At 38.7% G+C, this 27,915-nt stretch overlaps 1 protein-coding gene across 1 annotated transcript; it reads left to right on the top strand.

Annotated features, from left to right (window-relative positions):
- The first annotated feature begins 110 nt into the window (after positions 1-110).
- On the top strand, positions 111-27,915 carry LOC308689098 (sodium- and chloride-dependent GABA transporter 2-like). Its single transcript, XM_081362649.1, has 15 exons — positions 111-398; positions 1,443-1,577; positions 2,456-2,596; positions 6,552-6,660; positions 7,433-7,495; positions 8,130-8,259; positions 8,521-8,655; positions 17,387-17,490; positions 17,590-17,714; positions 18,248-18,360; positions 18,460-18,591; positions 18,688-18,790; positions 19,949-20,049; positions 20,565-20,711; positions 27,168-27,915. The coding sequence occupies exons 1-15, from the start codon at positions 200-202 to the stop codon at positions 27,327-27,329; spliced, it is 1,899 nt and encodes a 632-aa protein (XP_081218775.1). The 5' UTR covers positions 111-199; the 3' UTR covers positions 27,330-27,915.

Below are 27,915 nucleotides of genomic sequence, written 5' to 3'. Positions count from 1 at the left end.
AAAATAAAAAATATTAAGTTGTAAATGTTTGCTCCATTACTGAATTTAAGCATCTATGATTCATTAGTTCAAAGTAAAAAAAAAAAAAAAAAAAAAAAAAAGAATCCTTTGCAAAAACTCACTTTTCTGCATGCTGATGGACTTTTAATACCTTGTAATATACTGAATGCTCACAGAGAGATAAATATAGAAAAGGTCCATGGAGGAGACTAGAGACGGAGGCATTGCTGATGGGGAAGCTATGGAGCTTGAGGCTCAGAAAGGGGGTACAGAAAGCAGACCCCAGGCCAGGGAGAAATGGGCCAACAAGACTGAGTACCTGCTGTCCGTGGCCGGAGAGATTATCGGCCTGGGGAACGTGGTGCACTTCCCTTACCTGTGCTACAAAAATGGAGGCGGTAAGAGAACGTTTGTGTGAGAGAGTAGGTTGGAAATTAGGGCTGTTGAAGAAGTTCATGATAGAAATGAAGAAATAAAAAAGAGGCATTAAGCCTGCAGCGTTTTGATCCTCTGCACCATGAGATGGATTTGACCTTAAATTCCAGCAGAAGCCAATGCTTTATAACATAATCAATAGAGCTCTGTGTTCTTCAGCAATGCTCAGAATTCATTTTTGTTACACATCATGGACTGTTCCCCTGAGCACATTCTGATACGACCATTTTTTGCTTTTTATTGGGGCTTGCAAACAAAACATCCCTATTACCATTGTATTTTATTCAAATCCCTAACTCATATTATATTTAGATTTTCATACTTATATTTTAGCCACCTAGATTGCAGCTGTGCACACTCTGGGCTTCTCTCAACTAATTCATAAAACTAAACAAATAAAATTTAACACACACACATTAATATTGTCTTATTATTATTAATAAAAATAATAATAAAAAAAAGTATAGGCACAAGTTATATATGTTAAAAAACTGAATCCTTTAGATTAGGCTAAAATTGTATTACCTATTTTTTTAGTATTATTAAAATAGGGGTTGTATGCTTTAGTTAATTTTGTTTTTAGTATTATCATTATAGGATATAGCATGTTTTTTAGTTAATATATTATAGGGTATAGAATGCTTTAGTGAAAGGTTTAGTTTTATTAATGTAGTAAGGTAGATAGATTGATGTTGTCTGTGTACGAGGATTGAATGTGGTTGCTGCTTTTTTAACAAATCTAATCTCCTGAGAAGGATTAATAACGTATCTATCTATTAAATGTTTTTTTTTTTAAGTTCTTGAGGAACAAATTATGTCAAAGTTATGCGTTTTCTACCATTTACCCTTAAGCTCCTTTTTCACATGTGATCCAGAGAAGCTACAGTATGGGGAGCATGTTATGTTATTGGGATGCTCTGTTACAACCCTTAAAGATAACGGCAACTGGCAACAAGACTTTTGAGCCTATATAAGGTAAATAACTATCTCATTTTTGGTCTCTCCAGGTGTTTTCTTCATTCCTTATTTCATCTTTCTCTTCTTTTGTGGACTCCCAATATTTTTCCTTGAGACAGCGTTAGGTCAATACACCAGTGAAGGGGGCATCACTGCTTGGAGAAAAATCTGCCCCATGTTTGAAGGTGACTTACGCTTTCATAAATGGATCTACACAATAAAATCCATGGGCCCTATCATACATCCGGTGCAATGCAGCGCCAGGCGCGACGCAAGTGTGTTTTGCTCAATTCAGCCTGACGCAGTTATCATTTTCATGTCCTGCGCCACGTTGTTTAAATAGCTAATGCATTTGCGCCCATGGGCGTGCTGGTCTGAAAACGAGGTGTGTTCTGGCACATTGTTGGCACGTTGCTATTTTGAGGCAACAGAAATAGACTGTGCCATTGACCAACTAAAACCTGGTCTTTTTTTTTTTATTTAACAACGCGCGTACACTCTGCTTATTACACACACAGGGACGCTCAGAAGCACACAAACATGCGAAATATTTAAAATAAAAGGATTACAATGTAAAAGATTGTTATTGTGTTATTATTACGCACTTTAAACTCACACACACACACGCACGCACACAGCTTTAACCTCGCACACAAGATCCGTTTGCTCTCTAACGCTTGTTCAAGTCTTTCCGCTTACAAATTCCGCCATGTAAATAGTGAATCTGCCATGGCGCGAGCACAACTGGCTTTTAAAGGGAATGGGAAATTACACTCTGATTGGTTTATTGCACGCTACACCCAAAACACACCCTTTACTCATTAAGAGAATAGGGACAACCCTTTTAGACCATGCACCGGAAGCGCCGACCATTTTTCCCGTCGTTAAACTAGCAAAAGTGGATTCGGACACAACCTAAGTGCACTTGCGCTGTGCGCTTTAGACCATGCGCTTAGATCGTTAAAATAGGGCCCCATGTCTTTAATTGCTGTAATTTATGGTGATGACTGATTATTATTTTGCACATGTGGATTTTCTCACACAAACTAGTTTTTGTTCACAGGCGTAGGTGTTGCGTCCCAAGTTATAGTGATTTATGTAAATATTTATTACATTGTGATCCTGGCCTGGGCTCTGTTTTATCTATTCAACTGTTTCTGGAGTACTCTACCTTGGACTTCCTGTGACAACTATTGGAACACAGGTGTGTTATGTAATGCATTTCTAAACTTTATTCATAAGGGCTTAAGACACTGAATCTTAAGACACTTAAGACACAGTCAAGCCGTCTCAGACTTGCCCAGTGACACAAACATTGCAGCTCTCAATACAGCAATATCAACTACTGCTTTTTGCTTAGGCAAGCATCACTGCTATTGATCATGCTGCAAAACTTTTGGTCTGTAGTTCATTCCGCACTGTTTTTGCTGAGACATTTGTTGAGGAAAATTAGCACTTTTCTTAATAATCAGACTTATGGTTTTCTATGAAAGAAATGTTTGTGAAATGCATCTGCGTAAAAAATAAAATAGTTGATTGTGAGAACGTTCTAAATTATAAAAAATAAAATCTGATTGCAAGGTAAAAAGTTGTGGTTAATGTATAAAGATGCAATCATGTAAAATAAATATGCAATTATGAGATAATAAGTCACATTGTAAGATATAAAGTTTCAATTACAAAAAATAAAATCACAATAATGAGAAATAATGTTGCAATTACGGGAAACAAAGTCGTAGTTACAATAAATAAAATCACAATCATGAGAAAGTCAATTACTTGAAATAAAGTTGTAATTGTGAGATAAAAAATAATATTTGCAATTACAAAAGACTAGTCTCAATGAGAAATAGTCACATAAGAAATCGCCACAATTTCGAGAAGCAAAGTTGCAAATGTAAGACATATAGTCACAATTACAAGAAATAAAATCACAATGAGTAATAAAGTTGCTATTATGAGAAATACATTTGCCTTTGAGATATAAAGTCACAGTTACAATAAATAAAGGTACAATTACAAGAACTAAGTGTCACAGTGTCTGGTTTATGTTTCTTGGGTCACCACTAGATGTCCTCCTTCCCCACGGTGTCCATCACACTCTTGAACTACATCCCCCATGATCCTTGTCTTTTCATTGCACTCAGCTGTCCCTTATCACTGATCATTGCACTCAGCCTGTTCCCCATTAGCATTGTCATTTCCCTGTGTATATAACCCTGTCTGTTTTAGTATGTGTCACGGAGTCCTTGTAATTATCACGCCACTTCTGAGTTCTGTTTCTAGTCTGTTATTGCTCGTTGTTTTGTTTATGTTTATGTTTTTGTTTGATTGCTACCCTGGTTATGACCTCTGCCTGGACTGGATTTTGAGTACGGATTACCCCAAATAAATACTGCATTATTGGATCTACCTGTCTCCTTGAGTGTGGATCGTGACAGAAGGACTCCGTCACACACAAAGATCCAGCGGTATGTTCGCCAACTTCTCTGCCCCAGCCACCGAGCGGGAGAGGAGAGAGCGTTTTGAGGGAACCCGTCTGGTCATTTTTCGTGGGACCCGGGGAGGTCGCAGAGGAGTGGTTGGTCGAGAGGGAATAGTGATTACCCATATATATGTTATATACCACTCTCCACCATGGCCCCCCTTTGACTCTGGGCTGGTGAGGGACAGGTCGGAGCCACCGTCTCGCCGTCGTAGACGGAGAGGGGGTAGGAGACGCAAGTCTGCCAGTCCGGAGACTGATCTCACCCCAGAGGTCGTGCCTGTGCAGCCCGCTATCATCCCAGAGGCTGTCATCCCAGAGGTCGTGCCCGTGCAGCACGCTGTCGTCCCGGAGGCAGTGCCCGAGCAGCCCGCTGTTGTCCCGGAGGTCGTCCTGGAGCAGCCTACCATCAGTCCTGCCACGGCCAAGAGAGCTGTCTTCCTGTTCCACGCATTGGCAGTTCTGCATGCATGGAGGAAGCATGTCGTCCCGGAGGCCGTGCCAAAGCAGTCCACTGTCGTCCCGGAGGCAGTGCCCGAGCAGCCCACTGTCGTCCCGGAGGTCGTCCTGGAGCAGCCCACCATCAGTCCTGCCACGGCCAGGAGAACTGTCTTTGGGTTTTACGCATTGGCGGTTCTGCACGCTTGGAGGAAGCACTTGAGTTCCGCCCAGCCAGAGACTGTTCACGTTACGTCTGCCCAGCCAGAGACTGTTCCTGAGCCTGTGTCTTCGGACAAGATGGCCGCCACAGAGACTGTTCACGTCACGTCTGCCGAGCCTGTTCACGTCACGTCTGCCGAGCCTGTTCACGTCACGTCTGCCGAGCCTGTTCACGTCACGTCTGCCGAGCCTGTTCACGTCACGTCTGCCGAGCCTGTTCACGTCACGTCTGCCGAGCCTGTTCACGTCACGTCTGCCGAGCCTGTTCACGTCACGTCTGCCGAGCCTGTGTCTCCAGACAGGATGGCCGTCGTCGAGCCTGTGTCTTCAGACAAGATGGCCGCTGCCGAGCCTGTGTCTCCGGACAAGATGGCCCCTGAGCCGGTGGTGCCAGTGTCTGTTCCTGAGCCGGAGCCAGTGTCTGTTCCTGAGCCGGAGCCAGTGTCTGTTCCTGAGCCGGAGCCAGTGTCTGTTCCTGAGCCGGAGCCAGTGTCTGTTCCTGAGCCGGAGCCAGTGTCTGTTCCTGAGCCGGAGCCAGTGTCTGTTCCTGAGCCGGAGCCAGTGTCTGTTCCTGAGCCGGAGCCAGTGTCTGTTCCTGAGCCGGAGCCAGTGTCTGTTCCTGAGCCGGAGCCAGTGTCTGTTCCTGAGCCGGAGCCAGTGTCTGTTCCTGAGCCGGTGGGGTCTGTTCCAGTTCCTGAGCCGGTGTCTGTTCCTCCGCCGTGGCCGCCCGAGGGGTCGTCTCCGCCGTGGCCGCCCGAGGGGTCGTCTCCGCCCTGGCCGCCCGAGGGGTCGTCTCCGCCCCGGCCGTCCGATGAACTGCGCGCTCCGCCCTGGCCGCCTGAGGGAAAGTCTCCACCCCGGCCGCCAGATGGACTGTCCGCTCCGCCCTGGGTGCCCGAGGGAGAATCTCCGCCCTGGTCGCCCGAGGGAGAGTCTCCGCCCTGGCCGCCCGATGAACTGTCGTCTCTGACCTGGCTGCCAGATGGACTGCCACTCCCTGTCCCCGTTTCCCTCCATGGACCTGGCCCCCCATCCCTCCCCCTGATCCTCCACCAGTCCACCTCCCACCTGAACTTTGTTTTGTCAGTCACGTCTTGGAGCGTCTTGGAGCGTCTGGTAGCCACTCCGTAGAGGGGGGGTTATGTCACAGTGTCTGGTTTATGTTTCTTGGGTCACCACTAGATGTCCTCCTTCCCCACGGTGTCCATCACACTCTTGAACTACATCCCCCATGATCCTTGTCTTTTCATTGCACTCAGCTGTCCCTTATCACTGATCATTGCACTCAGCCTGTTCCCCATTAGCATTGTCATTTCCCTGTGTATATAACCCTGTCTGTTTTAGTATGTGTCACGGAGTCCTTGTAATTATCACGCCACTTCTGAGTTCTGTTTCTAGTCTGTTATTGCTCGTTGTTTTGTTTATGTTTATGTTTTTGTTTGATTGCTACCCTGGTTATGACCTCTGCCTGGACTGGATTTTGAGTACGGATTACCCCAAATAAATACTGCATTATTGGATCTACCTGTCTCCTTGAGTGTGGATCGTGACACTAAGGTTGCAATTATTGTGAAAAAATTGTGAAATATGAAGTCACATTGTTATAGAATTGCAGTTGTGATATGTGATGTCACATTACAAAAAATAAGTCACAATTATGAGAATTAATGTTGTAATTACAATAAAGTCACAATTGAGAGAAAATATAAATTACGTAAAATAAAGTTGTAATTGTGAGATAAAAAGTTGCAATTACAAAAAAATAGTCTCAATGAAAAATAGTCACAATTTGTAAGAAGTAAAGTTGAAATATAAGACACATAGTTACAATTACAAGAAATAGTCGCAATTGTAAGTAAAGCCGCAGTCACAAGAAATAAACAATTCTGAGACAAAGTCGCAATTACAAGAACCAAAGATGAAATTTTCATGAAATAAAGTCACAATTACGTAATACAGATTTTCATCCCCATATCAATTTTGAGTTCACTTTGATCTCCCATTTTATTAACAGTGGACTGCCAAAATATAAGTGCTACATACACAGGTGTGCACAGACCTGATGCTGACTGGTCTTTCCTGTACAATGAGACGTACAGATTTGGTGACAACTACAGCATGAGGTAACCTCACTTAACAACAGAGTACAAAATAAAAACCAACGCTATCTCACAACCAATTCGTACGAATTTGTACGATTTGTCTACACCCCAGTGATGGGTAGGTTTGGGGGCGGGGTCAGGGGTAGATCATTGGTACGAATTCATACGAATTGGGCAACTCGTAAAATATGTACGATTTAGCAAAAATCGTACGAATTCGTACGAGTGAGCCTCGTAAAATTCGTACGAATTGCTGTGAGATCGGGTTGATAAAAACACGTGCACTGTCTGTGGGTCTCCCCGATGTTTATATGGTCATGAAAGATGTTCTTTGAGTTCAGGCTTTAGATGATTACAAACAAACTTGTAGGAAAAGTTCCCTAAACAAAGTCCCTTTTTTAATGCATTTAGAAAAAAATATGTATTCTTTGTTTGGACTTACGTAAGAGGAAAATGAAAAGAACCCACATATAGATGCAGGTGTATTTGAATATGGCCTAGAGAGTCAACATTTCACTGAAATCCAATATTGTATGTTCTATACATGATAATATATAGCTCTTTATGTTTTCTGTTAATGTGCTGATTAAAGAAAGTAGCTTTAAACATTATTTGGAGACCAACTAGACCATCTTATACCAGCTAAGAACAGAAAACTTCATTTTTTTAATAGAAAGAGATTTTAGTGTAGATAACTTATTATAATTCAGAAACAGATACAATGTTGCTTTTGTGAAGAATGCCATTGAGTTCACCAAAGCCTTTCACTCTCTTTTTGTCTTTCTTTCATCAGTTTCCAAAATGAATCAGAATGGCCAACTTTTACTGTGACCTCCGAAGAACAAGAGTACTGGTTGTAAGATACATAATTTCCTAAACATATCAAATACTGTACACACATTTCTTTGTTTCTCAGCAACCTAAATCTATCTTCTGGATTTATGCATGTAAACATTTATAATTAAATGAATATCCTACATGTATAGTACATAATAATGTACTACATATTTATTGTAATGATATAGTATATATATAAGCAGGAAAATGCACATTTTCCATTTTAACTATGTTAAACTTGCTTTAGTGTAAGTCAGCTACTTTAGAAACTTTTTGGTAATGTCAGAAAATTCACATAATTTAGTGTTAGTTCTCTCCCAAGTCCTGGACTATGAGTGAGATAACCCCTACCCTTATAGAGGGTGGGACAAAATGAAAAACATCCAACATCTGTGAGACAAAGACCTTTAAAGTTTCACCATGCAGGGGAATTGAGAAATCTGGGCTGAAGAACTGAGCCAGAGAACATGATGAAAACAACGTGTTTATAGTTTGTGCAGTTTCCAAAACTAACCCCCACAAAACTAAATCACAGAAAAAATAAATCTGTATCTAGCAAATAAATCTAAAACTTTCTGACATGCATGGAACTAAAATGAAAATGTGTTGTTCATAATATATGTATGTGTGTGTGTGTGTCTGTGTACCCTCAGCCATCGTATGTTGCGGGGGACAAACAGCAGTGGTCTGGGGAGCGTAAATGGTGATCTTTCCATGTGTCTTCTGTTGGCTTGGGTCATCTCTTATTTCTGCATCTTTAAAGGAGTGAATACCATAGGCAAGGTCAGCTGATGCTCATGAGTATACAACTGTTTGCTAATGAAATAATCAAGAGAAAACAATGTCATATTTTGTACTCATCATAAACAAAAACTAGCTATGAAAACCCATAGACTTACATTGAAGGAGCTAAGACCAAATAGTACTGTAGCATGCTAACAGTCATTCAAAACATTTTAGCTACAGCATAGTAACCACTCAAACCACCCAATACTATCAAACTAAAAACAGCCCAGAACACTTACGTGTGTCAATGTTTCACAGGTTGTGTACTTCACTGCTACGTTCCCCTACTTAATGCTGTTCATCCTTTGCATCAGAGGAGTGACTCTGCCAGGGGCTGCAACTGGGATTTCATATTACCTGTATCCTGACATCAGTAAACTCTCCAGTCCTGATGTAAGTGGAACACAATTCCTGCATCCGTATCCACATGCTATCCACCCTAAATAGTGTCCGAGATTAGAATTAGTATGTCACAAATTATGGTATGTTGAAATGATACCCCAAAGATACCCAAGAAGGTTTTCGAAGTGCAGATCCATGCACACTCTAATGCAGGACTGGGCAACTCTGGCCCTCAAAATCAATGTCCTGCAGGGTTTGCCTAATCAAACTCACCTGTCTGTAGCTTTCTAGGGCTGCGTTCCAGTCCAAAATTGTCATGCCCTTCACTCGCTAACTTCCCTCTGTCTCATTCACTCGGATGTGAAATGGAACGTGCTAAGCCCTTGATCACTTAGAATCCACTATGGGGTTGATTTATTTATTAGTTTTTTCCCCTTACGAAATTGTTTCATGCAGCATTCTATATGTATATAGGTGTGTTTGAGTTGTTTTTTTGTTTTGTTTTTATAATTAATATATCATAGAGTTGTTTGTGGTGGGGTAAATTAAACGCAATATGCGTTGACGTCACAAGCATGTTGCATTGTGGTATATAGAGCGGCCTGAAGTGTACATACAGTATTAAGTAGACTCGCTCCCTCGTTCAAAATCTAGGGAGCGAGGGTCTGTCCATATAAACTTCCCTCGTTCACTTCACGAAGTGGAACGCACTTCAAAATGGCAGCAGGGATTCCCCCGAGGGGAAGTGCTTAGGGAAGTTCGCAAGTGCGTGTCTAAAGGTGCTTTCAAACTTGGTTCGATTGCCTGTTCTGAACCCGAGTTCGATTGCTCCCCCCTCCCCCTGCCCCCCATGGACTGTGTTCACATTATTATTTGTATCTGAACCGCGGTACGCTTGCGTCATCAAGCTGCAGCTGGCGCATACTCGTGTTGCTTGGTAACCGTTATGAAAAGGCGTCAAAATGGATAGATTTGCTTCGCTTCACATTTGTTCTTTTTTTTTTTTCTCTCGAACCTTTGGTTTTGTTTTCAAATAAAAGATACAGAAACACACTTGCGTCTGTAGTATCAAAAGTATTAAAATTGTTCCAAAGACCGACCGTTCCGCCGAAGACAATTTTTGTGGAGGCAAGCAGAAATCATCTCTCTGCTTGCAGTGCGTCATTAGACATTCTCTGGTCAATCCCGCTTTTCGTCAAGGTAAGTGTATAACGTTAGACCCTTTTACAGTTGTTAAACACACACGCACGCAGGCACGCACCACATTATACGTCATCAATAGCGGTTCACTTCCGCTGTTTGGTTCGATTGTGTTCATATCAGCGGCGAACCGTACCCGAGTTCACATGAACCGTACCCCAGACCACCTTTTTAAGCGGACTCGAATACGGTTCGCGGGTGCGCACCAGAGTTCGGAAGACAGCTTTCACATCATTCAAACGAACCGAACTCTGACGTCATTTGAACCCGGGTGCGCGCCAAAAGTGCTAGTGTGAAAGCGCCCTAAAAGTGGACTGGAATGCAGCCTGGGAATCCTGAAGAACTTGATTAGCTTGTTCAGGTGTGTTTTATTAAGGCTGGAGCTAAATTGATTTTGAGGGCCAGAGTTACCATCTCAAATCCAAGAGCATATTTTCATGGTCTTGGTCTTGTCATGGACTCGGAAGCAACACTGCGGATACATTTTGTAGTTTATGCAGACGTGCGTATATAATCTGCTCTGTGCTATTGTGTCTCTGGATGGGACCACACTGTTTGTGTACTGCAGAGGTTCCTGTAACATTCATTCAGTTCATTCCCTACCACATGAAAGCATATTTGTACTCTCTGAATTATTCAGACCCTCTTTTGGTCTCGGTCTTGAGCGAGCTGGTCTCAACTTGAGCACTGAGAGAAACATTTGGCCATTAACTGTTAAATGCATCATTATGCAAAATAAACTGGAACAATTCTCTACATGAAAGACCCACATTTTCATAGTTGGTTGGAAGAAATTAAGTAGTGTAAATTAAATGAGGAGTCTGTATGAGGATTTTAACTGTGGCAAGTTGACTGACAGCCTGGATGGACGCTATGCGACAAAGTAGTTCCAATTTTATGACGTTTAGTTTGTCCCAAAATTTGCCTACTCTTGCCTTCTCTTCTGCTACACACAATTACAATGCTCATTGGAAAAGTTTGGCTGTGGCAGCTGTTACGCTTGTTCTGTGTTGTTCCTCTGTTGTCACCAGTCACATGTCTGTCTTGTTCAGTTTTCCCGCTTCTTGTTATCAGTTCAGTTAAATCACCTGTGTCCTGTTAATTATCATTATCTGTCTCACCTGTTTCTGTTCATCAGTGTTAGTATTTAGTTCCCTTCAGTTCAGTTAGTCTTTGTCTGTAGTTGTTGTTGTATACTCGTGCTTTGAGTGAATACCCTGCCTGTCTGTGCCTTTGAAAGTATACAGTATCTGTGATTAAACTTTTACATTGGAGCCTTCAGCCTTATCGTCTTCGTCTGCCTGCACTCGCAACCCGTAACAGAACTACAGACCGCCCGTAATGGATGATGGGGTTAGAATAATCATCCTTGCTCAGGAGAGCAAAGATTTTTTTGTTTTGTTTTTCAAGGGAGTTTGTAAAAATTGCCTTCACCAGCACCCTGGATGACGAGAGCCTGAAAACTCTGTTCCGGATCGGGGCCACCAGATCATAATGGGCTTACCCTAACTGCCCTAACCTTATCCTGACCCTAACCCAAGGCAGGACTGTGCAAGGCAAACAGGATCAGGCAGTGCAAGACCGGACTTGAGTGGCACATTCAAAGAAGAACTGGCACACAATGAGACCAGAGCACATGGAGAATAAGCGAATGCTCACAGAACCAAAACCAAATTAGACTGAAGTGCAGGAATGCACGGCCTGAGTGAACTCAGAACCGCAGGATCACCATGACAAGACAATAGGAGTGTCAGTGTCACCAAACCAAGAATAAACAGACAGAAGTGGCAGAACCCTGACACCAAATACCAAAAAAAAAAAGCACAAGTGAAATTTGTCATAAGCTGTCATGTACCTTTCAGTACACTTTCAGTACACATGGAACAGTATACTGTTATGTTGACTTGTAAGTATATCCTATTCTGTTTCTTTGATGTAGCATTGGTTCAAATGTGTAAATCTGGCTCATGAGGGTGGTTTGGTTGGATCGGAATCCATGTAATTGATTCCATGAAAATGACCTATTAATGGTCTTAAGAAGTTGTTGACTGTGATGATTTTGTAATGGTTTCAGACAGGGAGGTTTGTTTCTGTGATCCTCAGGCATAGCTGCTATCACTGGGTCTGTAGAACTAGAAGGGAAAACAGATGCGCATGGAGACCAAAATATCTCTTATAAAGATATAAAATATCTTTTGTTTTTGGAAAGTATCTACAGGAATTCTTTTCACAATGCAAGTGACAACATTCTCATTATAAATAGTTATTATCATAGAGAGGCATTTTCTTCGCTTTTACTGCAAACAAAATAAAGTTTGATGAGAAAATGAAGCACAAAGGCGATGGAATGCATGGGAGGTGTGCTTTTGGTTTTGGAGGGGAGCCATGGTTGTCCCGTGGGGTTTGTTCTGGATATGCATTACAGTAGGGAAGTTTGTTGTATTCAACAAGGCATCTGAAAAAATAAGGTTGTGAAGAAGCAGATAACAAATCTTCAATTCTGGGTTATGTAACAGTCAAATTGTTGTTTTAGTGTGTCCTCCGTTCAGTATTCCTCATGCCACTCACAACAGTTGTGCCTGATGGACTTCGGAAATCATTTTTGAGTCTAATATGAATATATGTTTATGCTATTTGATGTTTTAGCAGATGGGCATAAAAAGATTATTTTGGGAATAGGAATAGAATTAGAACACACACACACACCTTGCGTTTTCATGTTTTATGGGGACTTTCCATAGACACACACTCGATAAAATATACTTTAATAAAACACAAAGGGTAACAACACTGCACGTAAACCATAAATGTTAGTGCAGAATAATAAAACTGAGGTAGACTAAGGGCTTAAATACACAAAGGAAGATCATTAACAGAACAGGGAACAGGTGAGACAGTAAACAGAAACCATGACAGCTAATAATTAACTAACAGAGACAAAGAAAACCATGACTAGAAATTAAACAGAATAGCACAATGAATGAATGACTGTGACAATGATAAGAATAAGAACACTTTATTTTACAGTATCTTTGTTACATGTTACATGCTAACCAAATTATACATAATTGCATGCAACTAACCATAATCTTAACCCTACAGTAAGTACTAGGGCTGGGTAAAAAATATCGATTCTCATTTTTACGAAATGATATCGATTCTTAAATCCCAAGAATCGATTGGTCATCCTGTTTTCAGTTGATGAATGAATGTAACATTGTAGCACGCATCCCATCCAATAAATCGCAATAATCTTTGTGCTTTGTTACTATTGATATGAAACAAAGTCTCAGATTTCAAATTACTTCCATTTTCTTACGAAATTCAAAAACATAAATACCGTTTTGGCGCTGTGGCGTGAGATCGCTCTGACACAGCTCAGCTCAAGAGAAGCAGCAGTGCGGAGCGCACATGATCTTCTCTTCCGCCTTAATAATACCAGTTACAGCGCGAAATAAACATGAATGAGCATCTGAAAGGGTGTTAAAAGGTAGAGTACAACTTATCGAAATCCGTATCATGTGAGTGTTTCAACCGTGGAAAGACGTCAGAAAATCAGCTTGTAAACAATGTCATGTCACATCACATTTACCTCAGAAAAACCATATCCAGTGACCATAAACTCGTTAGTCAGCTAGAAAAATTAACTCTAAAGAGGAGCATTTTGCTAAATATATGCACCATATTACATATTCATTATAATTTTTAATGTTCTTCAATTTTTAATGCATGTTTGAATAAATCTGGCAGGTTTTTATGACAGCCACCATTTAAATGTTTATATTTCATATATCTTTATTATAAAAATAAATGTGTAATTTAAGTGTTTGTATACAAATCAGTACATTTTTACCTTCAATGTTATAGTAGGCTAATGAAGCCTAGGCTGCAACTGACTCCCATAAATTTGTTTTCCTTGAGAAAATTTGCCATGTATTGTACCTGATATCCAAAATAATCAATATTGAAACGAATCGAATCGAAATCGAATCGAATTGCAAGCGTGTGAATCGAAATCGAATCGAATTGTGAAATTTGTGTCAATACCCAGCCCTGGTAAGTACATGTTATTAATTGATATTACTCAGCACTTAAAGGTGGTATCAGTGATTTCAGGCCCAAAAATATTTTGATCACATTCATCTAATCTTTCCTAACGATCCGCTAGCTGCCCGCCCCATAAGCATGCCGTCAAAAAAACGCGTCTCTGTAGGCAGCCTAGGCTCTGAGATCTGCACACAAAAACAAATGGTTTAGCCAAACACTCAAAATCAAAACAAATAGTGTTCCAACCAATCACCGACAGGGGGAGGGTGTTGTGAGGTTTTGTGCTCGTGCACAGCTGCACGCGAAGTCAGAGCTGAAGAAAAAGCTGGCTCAAAACCTCACAACACCCTCCCCCTGTCAGTGATTGGTTGGAACACTATTTGTTTTGGTTTTGGGTGTTTGGCTAAACCATTTGTTTTTGTGTGCAGATCTCAGAGCCTAGGCTGCCTACAGAGACGCGTTTTTTTGACGGCATGCTTATGGGGTGGGCAGCTAGCGGATCGTTAGGAAAGATTAGATGAATGTGATCAAAATATTTTTGGGCCTGAAATCACTGATACCACCTTTAAATGTATAATTACACTGTAACGAAGACACCTTAAAATAAAGTTTAACCAAGAATATTTTGTAGAAGATCTTTTTTTTCCACAAATTATTAATTAACAACAACACCTAAAAAATATGTATGTTCTAGTTTGTCTTTTGTTTGACCCAGTACACACATTTAGCAATTGTACTCACTGAAAAAGTTCAGCGTTTTTTAGAATGTAGTGCCACTTCAAAGCATTGTTTTGGAAGAAAATCGAGATACACCAGAATCACAACCAGATTTCAGAGTTTATCTTCGAAATCACAATCTCCCCCCTGCTTGGGACCTCAATGAGAACACAATAAGCTTAAAGGAGGCAATAAAAAAGATGTCTTCCTATGAAACTTCATCGACTGGTGTTGCTGTAAAACAGGGGTGTCAAACTCATTTTCACTGAGGGCCACTTCAGCATTATGGCTGCCCTCAAAGGGCCGGTTGTAACTGTAAGACTTTTAAAATGTTAATATATTGTCTGTTTATTTGATTGTTACTTATTTAAGTTACAAATATTGTATATGCATTTGCAGGGGTGTTTCTAGGTTTTAAAAACATAAGGGGATGAGCCCGAAACATGAGGGGCTGGGTAATAATGATTTGATACAGAGAATAATGTATTATTGTATATGCAGGGGTAAACTGGCTCAAAAATTATACTATAGCCACACCAGCACACATTACCACACAGACACACTCATTCAAATGTAAGGTAGTTAGGGGGGTTCGGGGACATGCTCCCCTGAGAAAATTTGGATTTCTCGGACCTACATATGTGCATTTTAAGGTGTTTAAAGGCCAAAAATTTGGATAACAATAGCTTTAAAAGCATGTCAGTGGGCAGTAGCATACATTATTTGTCAAGATAACAGATTCTTAAAAATGAGAATGAGGATAAATATTGCAATGAATGATCCACACTACAAAATGGAAATGCAGAATGTTTCTGCTTATTGTTGACAATACACAATCACATATTCAAAACAAGAATGGCCTTAAATAAGAAATCTTTCAAGGATTATTTTGCATAGATGTTACATTTCAATCAAAACCCAGTGCAATCTTTTTGTGTCCAGAGGCAAATTTGCACTTTATATTACCATTATAGATTGGTTTCAGCTACTTGTTTCTTTCCTGAGTTAATCAATGTTTTTGGCACTAATCAGTTTAAAGTTCAATTGTTCACTCATAAAGACAGTCACTTGTCGCCACCTACTGGCTTAATGATGCAAGTGGCACAAACACAGACAAGCGGAGTGATACAAATGGTGAATAATACTGGTACATATTATATTAAATATTATGTAATATATTTAATATATTTAAATAAATATATTATTATATTAAAATAATATAAAATATCAATATATTATTCTTCAATCAGTTCTATGCAGCAGAATCAGATTTAACAGATTTATTTTTTGACCAATTGTCAAAATAAAGTATAGTCCTACAAAGATATTTTATCAGAGCATGAGCAGAGCAGGGAGAACGAGAGGATCGTGATTCGTGTAATTTTACCAGTGTTGCCCAGCACGGCTATACACACCATTACAGCACAGTAGTGCTATTGCAAAAAGAAACAAGTCCAGATAAATTTCATGTTGGCACGTTTTTTTAGCGGACTTTGCCTTTCCGGTGAGCGTGAGCAGAGCTCGCAACACACACACACACACACACGGAGGACGTTGCTTGCGGAACATTGAGCAGAACGCGCTGTGAACACGGAGCGGAGAGCACAGCGCACACACACAGCGGAACGCGCTTAGAAGTTATGCATCTTCGGAAGCGGACTCGCACGCAAAGTCATAAAACACGCTGAGCCAGAGTCAAACCATCGCCGAACACGGAGGGGCGCGGCGGCTTTTTAGTATCTTTCAGCCAAAAAACCGAAAATGTTATTTTCGGCCGAAAATTTTCGGCAGCCTAAATTTCGTTGCATCCCTAATTTTAAGACACCCATATGCTCTCGCGGGCCATATAAAATAATGTGGCGGGCCGGATTTGGCCCGCGGGCCTTGAGTTTGACACATGTGCTGTAAAACATTAAAATGTTGTGATAATGAATGATTATTTAAAAACTATTGAATATTTAGCAATATTTGTTTTATTTTTGTTCTGTTGATTTATTTTCTTTCTTTTGTCCCCCTTGACTCGTCAGAGACAATGTGCTCACACAGGAAGTGTGTATAAATATATAGGCAGATAGGGTATCATGTATATACAATCTTGGAAAAGTTAATAAACACTTGCATTTCGAAACCGAATTGAAGGATGTCAACCCTGTAACCCTGCTTATAATAACCAGATGTGCAGCAGACTAGAGGCCCAATATAGGAGTGCCTTGCTCAAATTGGTGCAAACAAAACAGTCTACAGTAAATATCTGATGTGAATCTTAGAAAGAAATGCCTGGGGCAAATTTCACTCCAAAATCTAAATTAAAAACAATAAATTATATTTTGCATACATCAAATTAAGCCTATTTATCAAGTACACCCCCCACCCTCCACATTCTCATTCTTATAAAGCAAAAAAGGAACAAAAAAAATCTCATTCCAAGTCTATACAAATTATATTAAAAATGAATATCCTGATCGCAAACATACCCTAACAATACTACCGCAATTGTATATTTTTTCTTTTCTTTTTTTTTTCTATTATAATGTGCGTGTGCGTGTGCGTGTGTGTGTGTGTGTGTGTGAGATTATTAGCATGCTAACATGTACTTCTAGCTACTTATAAGTTATAAGTAATAAGTGTAATAAGTATCAAGTATCAAGTGTAATAAGTCGTTTCAAGTATTCTAAAGTGTACTACTTTTTCAAGGGAAACTTAACTGGGAGAAAAAAATTTTGATGTGTGCGTAAATCATGTACACATAAAGCAATTTTTTCAGTGTTAAAACTGCAAGATTTGCTCTTATATACATTCTTCATCTCTTTTTCTGCAGGTATGGTGTGATGCAGGCACTCAGGTGTTTTTCTCATATGCCATGTGTCAAGGAGTCCTTACAGCACTGGGCAGTTATAACAAATACAACAATGACTGCTACAAGTCAGTAACCTCCTGCATTAATGTTCAGCACCCCACCCATTTCACTCCCTGATTCATATAACAGTCATCATTTATTAATGTATTTTCTATGTTCCACAGGGACTGTATAGCACTCTGTTTTCTGAATAGCGGCACTAGCATCTTTGCTGGGTTTGTGGTCTTTTCTATTCTGGGGTTCATGGCCCATCAGCTAGGTCTACCCATGGAAGACGTAGTATCATCAGGTATACACTGCATTACCCTAGTAAAAAAAAAAAAAAAAAAAAAAAAAAAAAAACTACACTGAAATCTACTTAAAATGCATTTACTAAGTATACTTCAAATCCATTAGCATATTTATTGACATATCACTTAAGACTTACTATATATTTATGTGTGTGTAAATGGAATTAATGAATCTAATAAAAAAAAAAAATAAAAAAAAAAAGACCTGCACAAATCCCAGATCGGAACCTCACTGAACACTTTTGGGATGAATTGGAAATCCAATTGTGAGCCAGACCCTAGTGTATTATAGTCTCTTGCTATGTTGGTGATGACCACAAGAGAGCATCTCAGACCAACACTTGTGGCTTGCATAGTCTGAATGTTATTTTGGACACAACATATTGATGTAATTTCTAGTTAAAATTAAATTTAAAAAATCTGATAAAAAAAAGCTTTTTTTTTCTTTTTTTAATTAAAACATGCATTAATAGTCAAAGTTATGAAACATTAATTAAAAAAAAAATGTTTTATTATGATTCTTTTCTTGCAGGTGCTGAATTAACTTTCATAGCATATCCTCGAGCCCTCTCTCTGTTACCCGGACCTCAGTTCTGGTCTGTTCTTTTCTTTTTTATGGTCCTCCTGCTGGGCTTTGACAGCCAGGTACAGTTATTCAACATCACTTATGCACATATATTATATCATTTTTTAGACTTTAAGGTTGACCACAAGTGTAAAGTGTTATATTTATGTCTTTTAAAGTTTGTGTGTGTGGAGAGTTTAGCCACAGCTCTCATAGACCTGTTTCCTGGAGTTCTAAGGAAGCGGCGAAAGCTTTTGGTGTTGGGAATCGCCGTCATCTGCTTCTTACTAGGACTGCCATTCATCACAAAGGTATAAAGAAGAAGATAGATAGATAGATAGATAGACAGATAGACAGATAGACAGATAAATAGATATTCTCTAACTTTTATTTGTGCCATATTGTAGGGAGGAATCCATTTGTTCACTGTGATGAACAACTATGGCCTGAGTGGAATTAACTTGCTCTTTATCGCCTGCTTTGAAACGATTGTTGTCGCATGGGTCTATGGTAGGAGACATTAACACTTTCCTGTGAAATACCTATTTGACGTACAATTCTCTGTAAAGTATGTTTAATTATTATTCTTATTGAACATTCTTATTGAACTACAAGTATCAAATATATACAATTATAATGCACTATATAATTATTACTATGCAATTGCATTGTATTATGACTATTCATAATGTGTTACAATTGATACTTTGCAGTCACGTGATATCTGGCGGGCAACAAACGCGGTTAGTGCATCCAATCGCACAACAACTATCTGGCATGTCGTGTACACCTCAAAACACCAACTTTTGTATATTAAAACTGGCAACGTCCTGGCAAGATCCGTGATTAGTTTACTGGTTTTCGTTGCTAGAGAATGACGTTCTTGCCCGCCAGCCAGTACAACTGACGTCACGTGCAAAGTATCAATTGTTAGTGTTTATTAAACATTTACATATTCTTAAACAATTTTACAGAGTAGTTTAAGTTGAGTGAGTATATATTTTTAACCCACACACACACATGTTGGGTTTCCATGTTTAATAGGCACTTTCCATAGACATAATGATGTTTATCCTGTTCAAACTGTATATTCTATCCGCTAACCCTATCCCTACCCTTAAACCTACCCATCACAGAAAACTTTCAGCATTTTTACATTTTCAAAAAACATAATTTAGTATCATTTATAATCTGTTTACTTCATGGGGACCAAAAATGTCCAAGTGGACATTTTGTGTCCTCAAAGGAATAGTTCACTTTAAAATGACAATTCTGTCATCATTTACCCACCCTCATGTTGTTTTAAACCTGTATGAATTTCTTTCTTCTGCTGAACAGAAAGGAAGATATTTAGAAGAATGTCAGTAACCAGACAGTTTCTGGGTCCCATTGACTTCCATAGTATATTTTTTTCCTACTATGGAAGTCAATGGGACCCAGAAACTGCCTGGTTACTGACATTCTTCTAAATATCTTCCTTTCTGTTCAGCAGAAGAAAGAAATTCATACAGGTTTGAAACAACATGAGGGTGAGTATATGATGGGTTTAAAAGGAACACACACACACAAAACTAAAACTGTGTAATAACTGCAATAAGAAATACATTTTCGAAATGGGTGTAAAATAAACAAGAAAAAACAAATGTCACAAGAATGACTGGTTTGCAGGTGCAAACCGTTTCTACGACAACATTGAAGATATGATAGGATACGCACCATTCCCTGTGCTGAAGTACTGCTGGCTCTTCATTACCCCTCTCATCTGTGCCGTGAGTTCACATTTTGTCTCTAGTACTGTCTCACTCTTTGGTAACATTTTTGGTTTATTGTCCCGAAATCTGGATAGTTTTCTCATTATTTTCCATTGATTATTTCACGTTTCATTGAATATTTCATGTTTCATTGTTTGAAGTTTTTTTTTTTTTTTTGGTCTTCTGTCTCTTTTATTTTTATAGATCTTTTTTAACACACTTTTAAAACGACTAGTGGCAATCTATAACTACATACATTTAGATTTACTAATTTAGCTAACACTTTTATCCAAAGCTATTTAAAAAAAAAAAAAAAAAAAAAATATTCAGTGGTCATTTTGAGGCTGGTTTTGCAGAGATCATGCAGGCTTTTTAAGGTACTTTAACTACAGAATATAGTATGTTCAGGAAGTATTCAGTTTAATATGCACATTCATATACAACATAGTTGATTTACCATTGTGAATTAAGTTCTTTATCGAATCCAGTATACATTTTGAAAGTACAGGAATGTGTTTCTTTTTTGCCCTCAGTCTACTCTGCTGTATAGCCTGCTGGGTAGTAAATCTGTGTCTTCAGTTGATCAATTTGTGCCACACTGGAGTTACAAACTTGCACCTCTACTCACAGTCATTCCTATGGTCTGCATCCCAATCTTCCTGTTCATCTCTTTAAGAAGGGTAAGAAAAAGCCATCAATCAATCCAACCCATCAGTTCATAATCCAGTCATTCAACCCATCAGTTCATAATCCAGTCGTTCGTTCGTTCGTTCGTTCATTCATTCATTCATTCCTCCTTTTCCATGTATTTCATTTAATTCCATCTGTCGCAGCATCTGTTCTCTATTCTTAAGTACTGATATTGATTCATTCTCACTCGTCTTCGTCACATATGGATGCTAGGTTAGGACATCTTGATGTCACTTTTTAACGCATAGGGTACCCCTTTACCATCAATTTTTGCTAAAATAGTCCAGCTTACAGTTTTTTTTATTCGCTTTGGTACTATTTTCACAAGTAAGGTGTACATTTTCAAAACTCTTAGTACAAAAATCCAAACTGATCACACTAGTAACACAGCTAGTCATTCTTTCAAAACCTGATGTAATGCTTTCAGTCAGTTGCACATGTTTTCAGTCCAGATAATCATTGTTTCAAACACAAGATTATTGTAATATGTAATGAGAACATTTGGTTTAATCACAGAAACACAACAGTATGATCTTCTTTCAATTTAGTACTTTTAACAGTCAGCTCATTCAACAGCAAACAATGCAAGATACATATTTCAAATCACCGTTTTGCTGAATTAATTACAGTAATACAGGCTATGCCACATTAGAAAATACACGTGCATAACCTAACTTATGTAATTTTATCCATGTTTGTAATAGTATCTATCCAGTGTGTCATCAAAAGGTGTGCTGAAGCACAGCCATGATGTTCTGAGCTAGAACAGAGTTTGCTGGCAATGAATACAGTAAATGATTTTGACTATTTGACTGAATATACTGTAGTGGACCTTTACAGATGAAGGTTGAGTTACAGTAATCTAACTACCATGTCTCTACCATGTTTACAGTATCACATGGCATTCATACTGTAATGTAAAATGCTGTATTTGATGCCATCTGTCTCCCTTCTACTGATGCATCTCTGATCAATCTAATGTTTTACAGTCATTGACTGTCTCCTCTCCCTTATACTCTATTCTGCTTTACAGTATTTGCACAAATGGCAAATTTCTCTGTATCTTTCTCTCTCTCTCTCTCTCTCTCTCTCTCACACACACACACACACACACACACACACACACACACACACACACACACACACACACACACACACACACACACACACGTGTTCACACACTTTGAACATGATGGAGGTTATTATCTATAAATCACTTATGTAAAAATAATTCATTACATTTGGTTTTTCATATCAGAAATTGCAAACAAGTTCTATAGAAACTGTATATAGAATCAATATCTATTGAAATCTATAGGTGTACCAAATGATTAATTGATTAACCATTAAGATCATGTTGATTAAATAATAGACAAATGTATTAAACTGAACAAGAAGAGATGCAAATCAAAAGTTTGGTAGTAAGAGCTTTATGAAAGGCACTGTGAATGAAACATTTATGTAGATGAAACACTTATTTTGTGTTGTGGAAAGGATACTTTGTGATTTTGTGTATTGTACTAACACAATTGAAAACATAATGAAATGTTTGAAAAAAGTGCACTTTTGATGATCTGTTGTGATATTAGGACTAAGAGTTTGGAAAATGTACACCTAACTTGTGAAAATAGTACCAAAGCGAATAAAAAAAAACTGTAAGTAAGCTTAGTGATGGTTCATTTCTGTTGTAAAATGTTATTCATTTAGTTCATTTATCTATACAGCCGCTCTAGAGAAAACAGTTATGTCATAGTCCAGCTCAGTTCTGTTCTCATACAATTCACATTTCAATTTACACTTATTTGTATTAGGGCTGAACGATATATCGTTATCGTATCTATATCGAGATATGAACTTTCAAGATATTACTATCGAAAAAAGCAACGATATAGACGATATAGATTTCCCCTCTCCGCGCTCGCCCTGCATACAACTCTGGCAGTCATAACAAACATCAGTTTTACGAGTGCCCTTGAATGCACCGCTAAAGCAAAGAGTATAGAAGCCCTTCTATACTCTTTGGCTAAAGCCAGCGCGCACACACTACCAGGGACGTGGAGGGGGGCGGCGTTTCCATGGTGACGCGTCATTGCTTGTCACGTGACACACAGCAGCAGCAACAGCGCTGAATGATGATCTGCTTTTATGTCATTTTCCTTTTTTATTCAGAATATTCACAAATGTGTTAGCTATGGCATGAAATATCTGATATTCCGATTGTCAAATACATGCAAGTGGAAGTATATTGTTGTTTAAACACCTTTATAACGATCGCGTTAGTTGAGCTGTATGCGCGATGGGCGCCGCCGTGTTAGTTTGTGCCGCAGACGCAGTTCAGAGAATCGGATCTGTTGGATTTACAACCTCTATGTTTACAACACGTGAATTCATCCACTTCTCCCGAAATACTTAAAAGTAAGTGGCTGGTGAACTGGGAATAGAATAGAGTAAACACTGAAGTTACACAATGCGTATCTGATATGAATAAAACGTGTCGAATTATAATGGAAAGGATTATTAGTACCTCTTCCATAGACATCAGTGTGTATTTTACAAACTCTAAATGTATTGTTTTTTTAGTTCTTACGTAGTCATATCGTATTGTATCGATATCGAGATATCAGGCATGAAAATCGAGATATGAAATTTTGTCCATATCGTTCAGCCCTAATTTGTATAGCGCTTTTCACAATACATATCATTTCAAAGCAGCGTTACAGAAAATGCCTGTGTCTACATTACAATTTAGAGTGATCTGTTATCAAAGGGTGACTATGTCAAAGTTATACGTTTTAGAAATGTGCATATACAAATCACAGAGTTTGCAATAATGTATTAATTTAAACAATGTACACTCACCTAAAGCATTATTAGGAACACCTGTTCAATTTCTCATTAATGTAATTATCTAATCAACCAATCACATGGCAGTTGCTTCAATGCATTTAGGGGTGTGGTCCTGGTCAAGACAATCTCCTGAACTCCAAACTGAATGTCAGAATGGGAAAGAAAGGTGATTTAAGCAATTTTGAGCGTGGCATGGTTGTTGGTGCCAGACGGGCCGGTCTGAGTATTTCACAATCTGCTCAATTACTGGGATTTTCACGCACAACCATTTCTAGGGTTTACAAAGAATGGTGTGAAAAGGGAAAAACATCCAGTAGAGGTCAGAGGAGAATGGGCCAACTGATTCAAGCTGATAGAAGAGCAACTTTTACTGAAATAACCACTCGTTACAACCGAGGTATGCAGCAAAGCATTTGTGAAGCCACAACACGCACAACCTTGAGGCGGATGGGCTACAACAGCAGAAGACCCCACCGGGTACCACTCATCTCCACTACAAATAGGAAAAAGAGGCTACAATTTGCACAAGCTCACCAAAATTGGACAGTTGAAGACTGGAAAAATGTTGCCTGGTCTGATGAGTCTCGATTTCTGTTGAGACATTCAGATGGTAGAGTCAGAATTTGGCGTAAACAGAATGAGAACATGGATCCATCATGCCTTGTTACCACTGTGCAGGCTGGTGGTGGTGGTGTAATGGTGTGGGGGATGTTTTCTTGGCACACTTTAGGCCCCTTAGTGCCAATTGGGCATCGTTTAAATGCCATGGCCTACCTGAGCATTGTTTCTGACCATGTCCATCCCTTTATGACCACCATGTACCCATCCTCTGATGGCTACTTCCAGCAGGATAATGCACCATGTCACAAAGCTCGAATCATTTCAAATTGGTTTCTTGAACATGACAATGAGTTCACTGTACTAAAATGGCCCCCACAGTCACCAGATCTCAACCCAATAGAGCATCTTTGGGATGTGGTGGAACGGGAGCTTCGTGCCCTGGATGTGTATCCCACAATTCTCCATCAACTGCAAGATGCTATCCTATCAATATGGGCCAACATTTCTAAAGAATGCTTTCAGCACCTTGTTGAATCAATGCTACGTAGAATTAAGGCAGTTCTGAAGGCGAAAGGGGGTCAAACACAGTATTAGTATGGTGTTCCTAATAATCCTTTAGGTGACTGGACATGTATTAATTTAAGGCTGAAACAATGAGCTCATTAAAGTGATGAATACATGTTTGTTAAAAAAAAAAATGTAGCATTGGTGCATGTTGATTCATAGCTTGCTTCATCTAAAGTCTTCGCTGGAGTTGGCGCAGTCTCTTCACAGGTGTTGAGATCCAAACTGGAGCTGACATACTCTCTAGTTACCTCAGAATGGGCATCCCAAGATAAAACAGAAAAGCAAATGGAATATAATTAGCGTAGCTTCTGTTCATAACATTAAGCAAAGATAATCATGTGCATTTGATCTGCGATATCTGGAATATAAGGTTATGAGATGCATCTTTAATCTAGATTTAAACAGGGCGAGTAAGTCTAAGCCCCGAACATTATCAGTAAGGCTATTCCAGAGTTTAGGAGCCAAATGTGAGATTTGTAAATGTCTTAGTACAACCAAAAGATCAGAGTTTTGTGACCTTAAAGAGTGTGATGGATTGTAGGGCGATAGAAGATGCCCAGAAGATAGTAGAAGCTAAACTATTTAGGGCCTTATAGGTCAGTAGCAATACTTTGTAATTGATACGGAACTTAATAGGTATGATAAAATTGGTGTTGTTATATGTTCATATTTTCTTGACCTAGTAAGAACTCTAGCTACTTCATTTTGGACTAATTGTAGCTTATTTATTGAGGATGCAGGACAACCAGCTAGTAATGCATTACAGTAATCTAGTCTAGAAGTCATAAATGCATGAACTTAACTTTTCTGCATCAGAAACAGATAGCATGTTCCAGAGCTTAAGGTGGAAGAAGGCTGTTTTTGAAATATGATTTTCAAAAAACAAGTTGCTATAACACCCAGGTCTTTAACTGTAGAGGATGAAGTTACAGGACACCCTTCTAAATGCAAATTGTATTCTAAGAGATTCTGTGTACAGGTTTTTGATCCAATAAGTAATACCTCAGTCTTATCTGAATAGAAGAACATGACAGGTCATTCAATATTTTATATCTTTTACACACTCTGTCAACTTGGATAATTTAAAGATTTCATCTGGTTGTGATGAGATAAGATGAGATGTATTATCGGCATATGAGTATTATCGGCATAACAGTGGAAACTAATTCCATATTTTCTTATAATATTAACAAGTGGCAGCATATTGAAAATAGCAGAGGGCCTAACACAGATCCTTGCGGCACTCCATAATTTACTGACGTTATCTTAGGTATTTCCCTTTTAAAAAGGCAAAACAGTAACAGTCTGATAGGTACGATCTAAACCACCTTAATGCCTGTCCCTGAATACCAGAGAAATTCTGTAGTCAATCTAAGAGTATTTTATGATCTATCGAATGCAGCACTAAGATCAAGTAAAAGCAGTATTGAGAAACAGCCTTGGTCAGAAGCTAAAAGTAAGTAATTTGTAATTTTAACGAGCGTAGTTACTGTGTATCATACGAGTACTTTCGTTGCCGTTCGTTGTAGTTCGTGGAAAGTGGATTTTGTTAAATAAAATATCTCCCTTTGGAGTGAACTTTGAGCTTTAAAGACCTTGCAGATCTTTTTTATGCTCAAACAGCAACACTACACACTAGCTAAAGTTGAAAAAATGAAAAAGCATAATAGTTTGGAAGCTTGTTTCCGCCACAGAATAAAACATTTTAAAAGATAATTGCGACTTTGTATCTCACAATTGCGAGTTTACATCGCCCAATTCTGACTTTATTTCTCAGAATTGCGTGATATAAAGTCAGAATTGCATGAAATAAAGTCGCATTTGCGTGTTATAAAGTCAGAATTGCGAGATAAAAAAGTCAGAATTGCGTGAATTAAAGTCGCAATTGCGTGATATAAAGTCAGAATTCCGAGATATAAAGTCAGAATTGCGTGTTATAAAGTCAGAATTCTGACTTTTTTTCTCGCAATTGCGACTTTATATCACGCAATTCTGACTTTATAACACGCAATTGCGAGTTTATATCTCGCAATTCTGACATCTTTTCTCAGAATTGTGAGATATAAACTCACAATTGTGAGATATAAAGTCCAAGACGGACTTTTTTTTTTTTTTACCACAGAATAGTTTATATCTCACAATTCTGACTATATAACACGCAATTGCGACTTTATATCATGCAATTCTGACTTTATATCTCCCAATTGCGACTTTATTTCTCAGAGTTGCGACTTTATATCTCGCAATTGTGACTTTATTTCTCAGAATTGCGACTTTATTTCTCACAATTCTGAGAAAAAAAGTCACAATTCTGACTTCATATCTCGCAATTCTGAGAAAAAAAGTCAGAATTGTGAGATAAAAAGTCGCAATTATTATTATTTATTTATTATTCAGTGGCGGAAACAAGCTTCCATATAATAGTGCCCTTTTAAGGAAATTAATGTTCAATCTCCTTTCCATCTCCTCAGGGTCGTGACATCATCACCCCCTCTGGTGACCTGAAGCAGCTCCGACCAAACAGTCCACGCCTCACACTGTTTAATCGTGTAATCATTAAAGCACAGAGATCTCGACACATCCAGGAAGATGGAGCAGAGAAAGCAAACACAGAACACACCAGTGGAGTTTGAGAAGGCAGAATGATGATTTTATTTACAGATAAGACTTTATACTATAAAAAGCCATAACATTTTATTCATATTAAATAATATTTTTGACTTTAATACAATTTGTTAATTTAAATATAAACTTACTATCAAATTGTATTGCATAGATTTTTCATATGAAATATCACTCAGGATGTCAAATGAACAAAATTTGGTTCAGCTGAAAATTTGACTGTGATATTATGCATAATTATGGGTATTGATGTTATAATTATTATTATTCAAGATGATGTTTTTAGGAGAACTAGAACTGTTTCCATGAGTTCAAACTGAGGGTTACTGCATGTAGCCAAGGCAATTTAAAACAATTAAATATATGTTTTGAGAAAGAAAACACTTGTTCTGAAGAATAATGTTCAGCCTCAGTATACAACATTGGAGTGGAGATATTACCATAGTTTGGTAAATAAAGTGCTAAAAAATACTGTGCCAAAAATAAATATTTCCATAGTATTCTAAGTTTGGGGTTATATATTTATTGATATATTTCAAGTTTTAAAATTACCATTTTATGCTGTACAAAACTTTTTAGCTATTGCAACTTTATATA

This window comes from Scardinius erythrophthalmus, assembly GCF_964197995.2.
Source record: "Scardinius erythrophthalmus genome assembly, chromosome: 4".
NCBI classification, from domain to species: Eukaryota; Metazoa; Chordata; class Actinopteri; order Cypriniformes; family Leuciscidae; genus Scardinius; species Scardinius erythrophthalmus.
The sequence above is the reverse complement of the archived record's forward strand: the minus strand, read 5'-3'. Positions and strand labels throughout refer to the sequence as shown.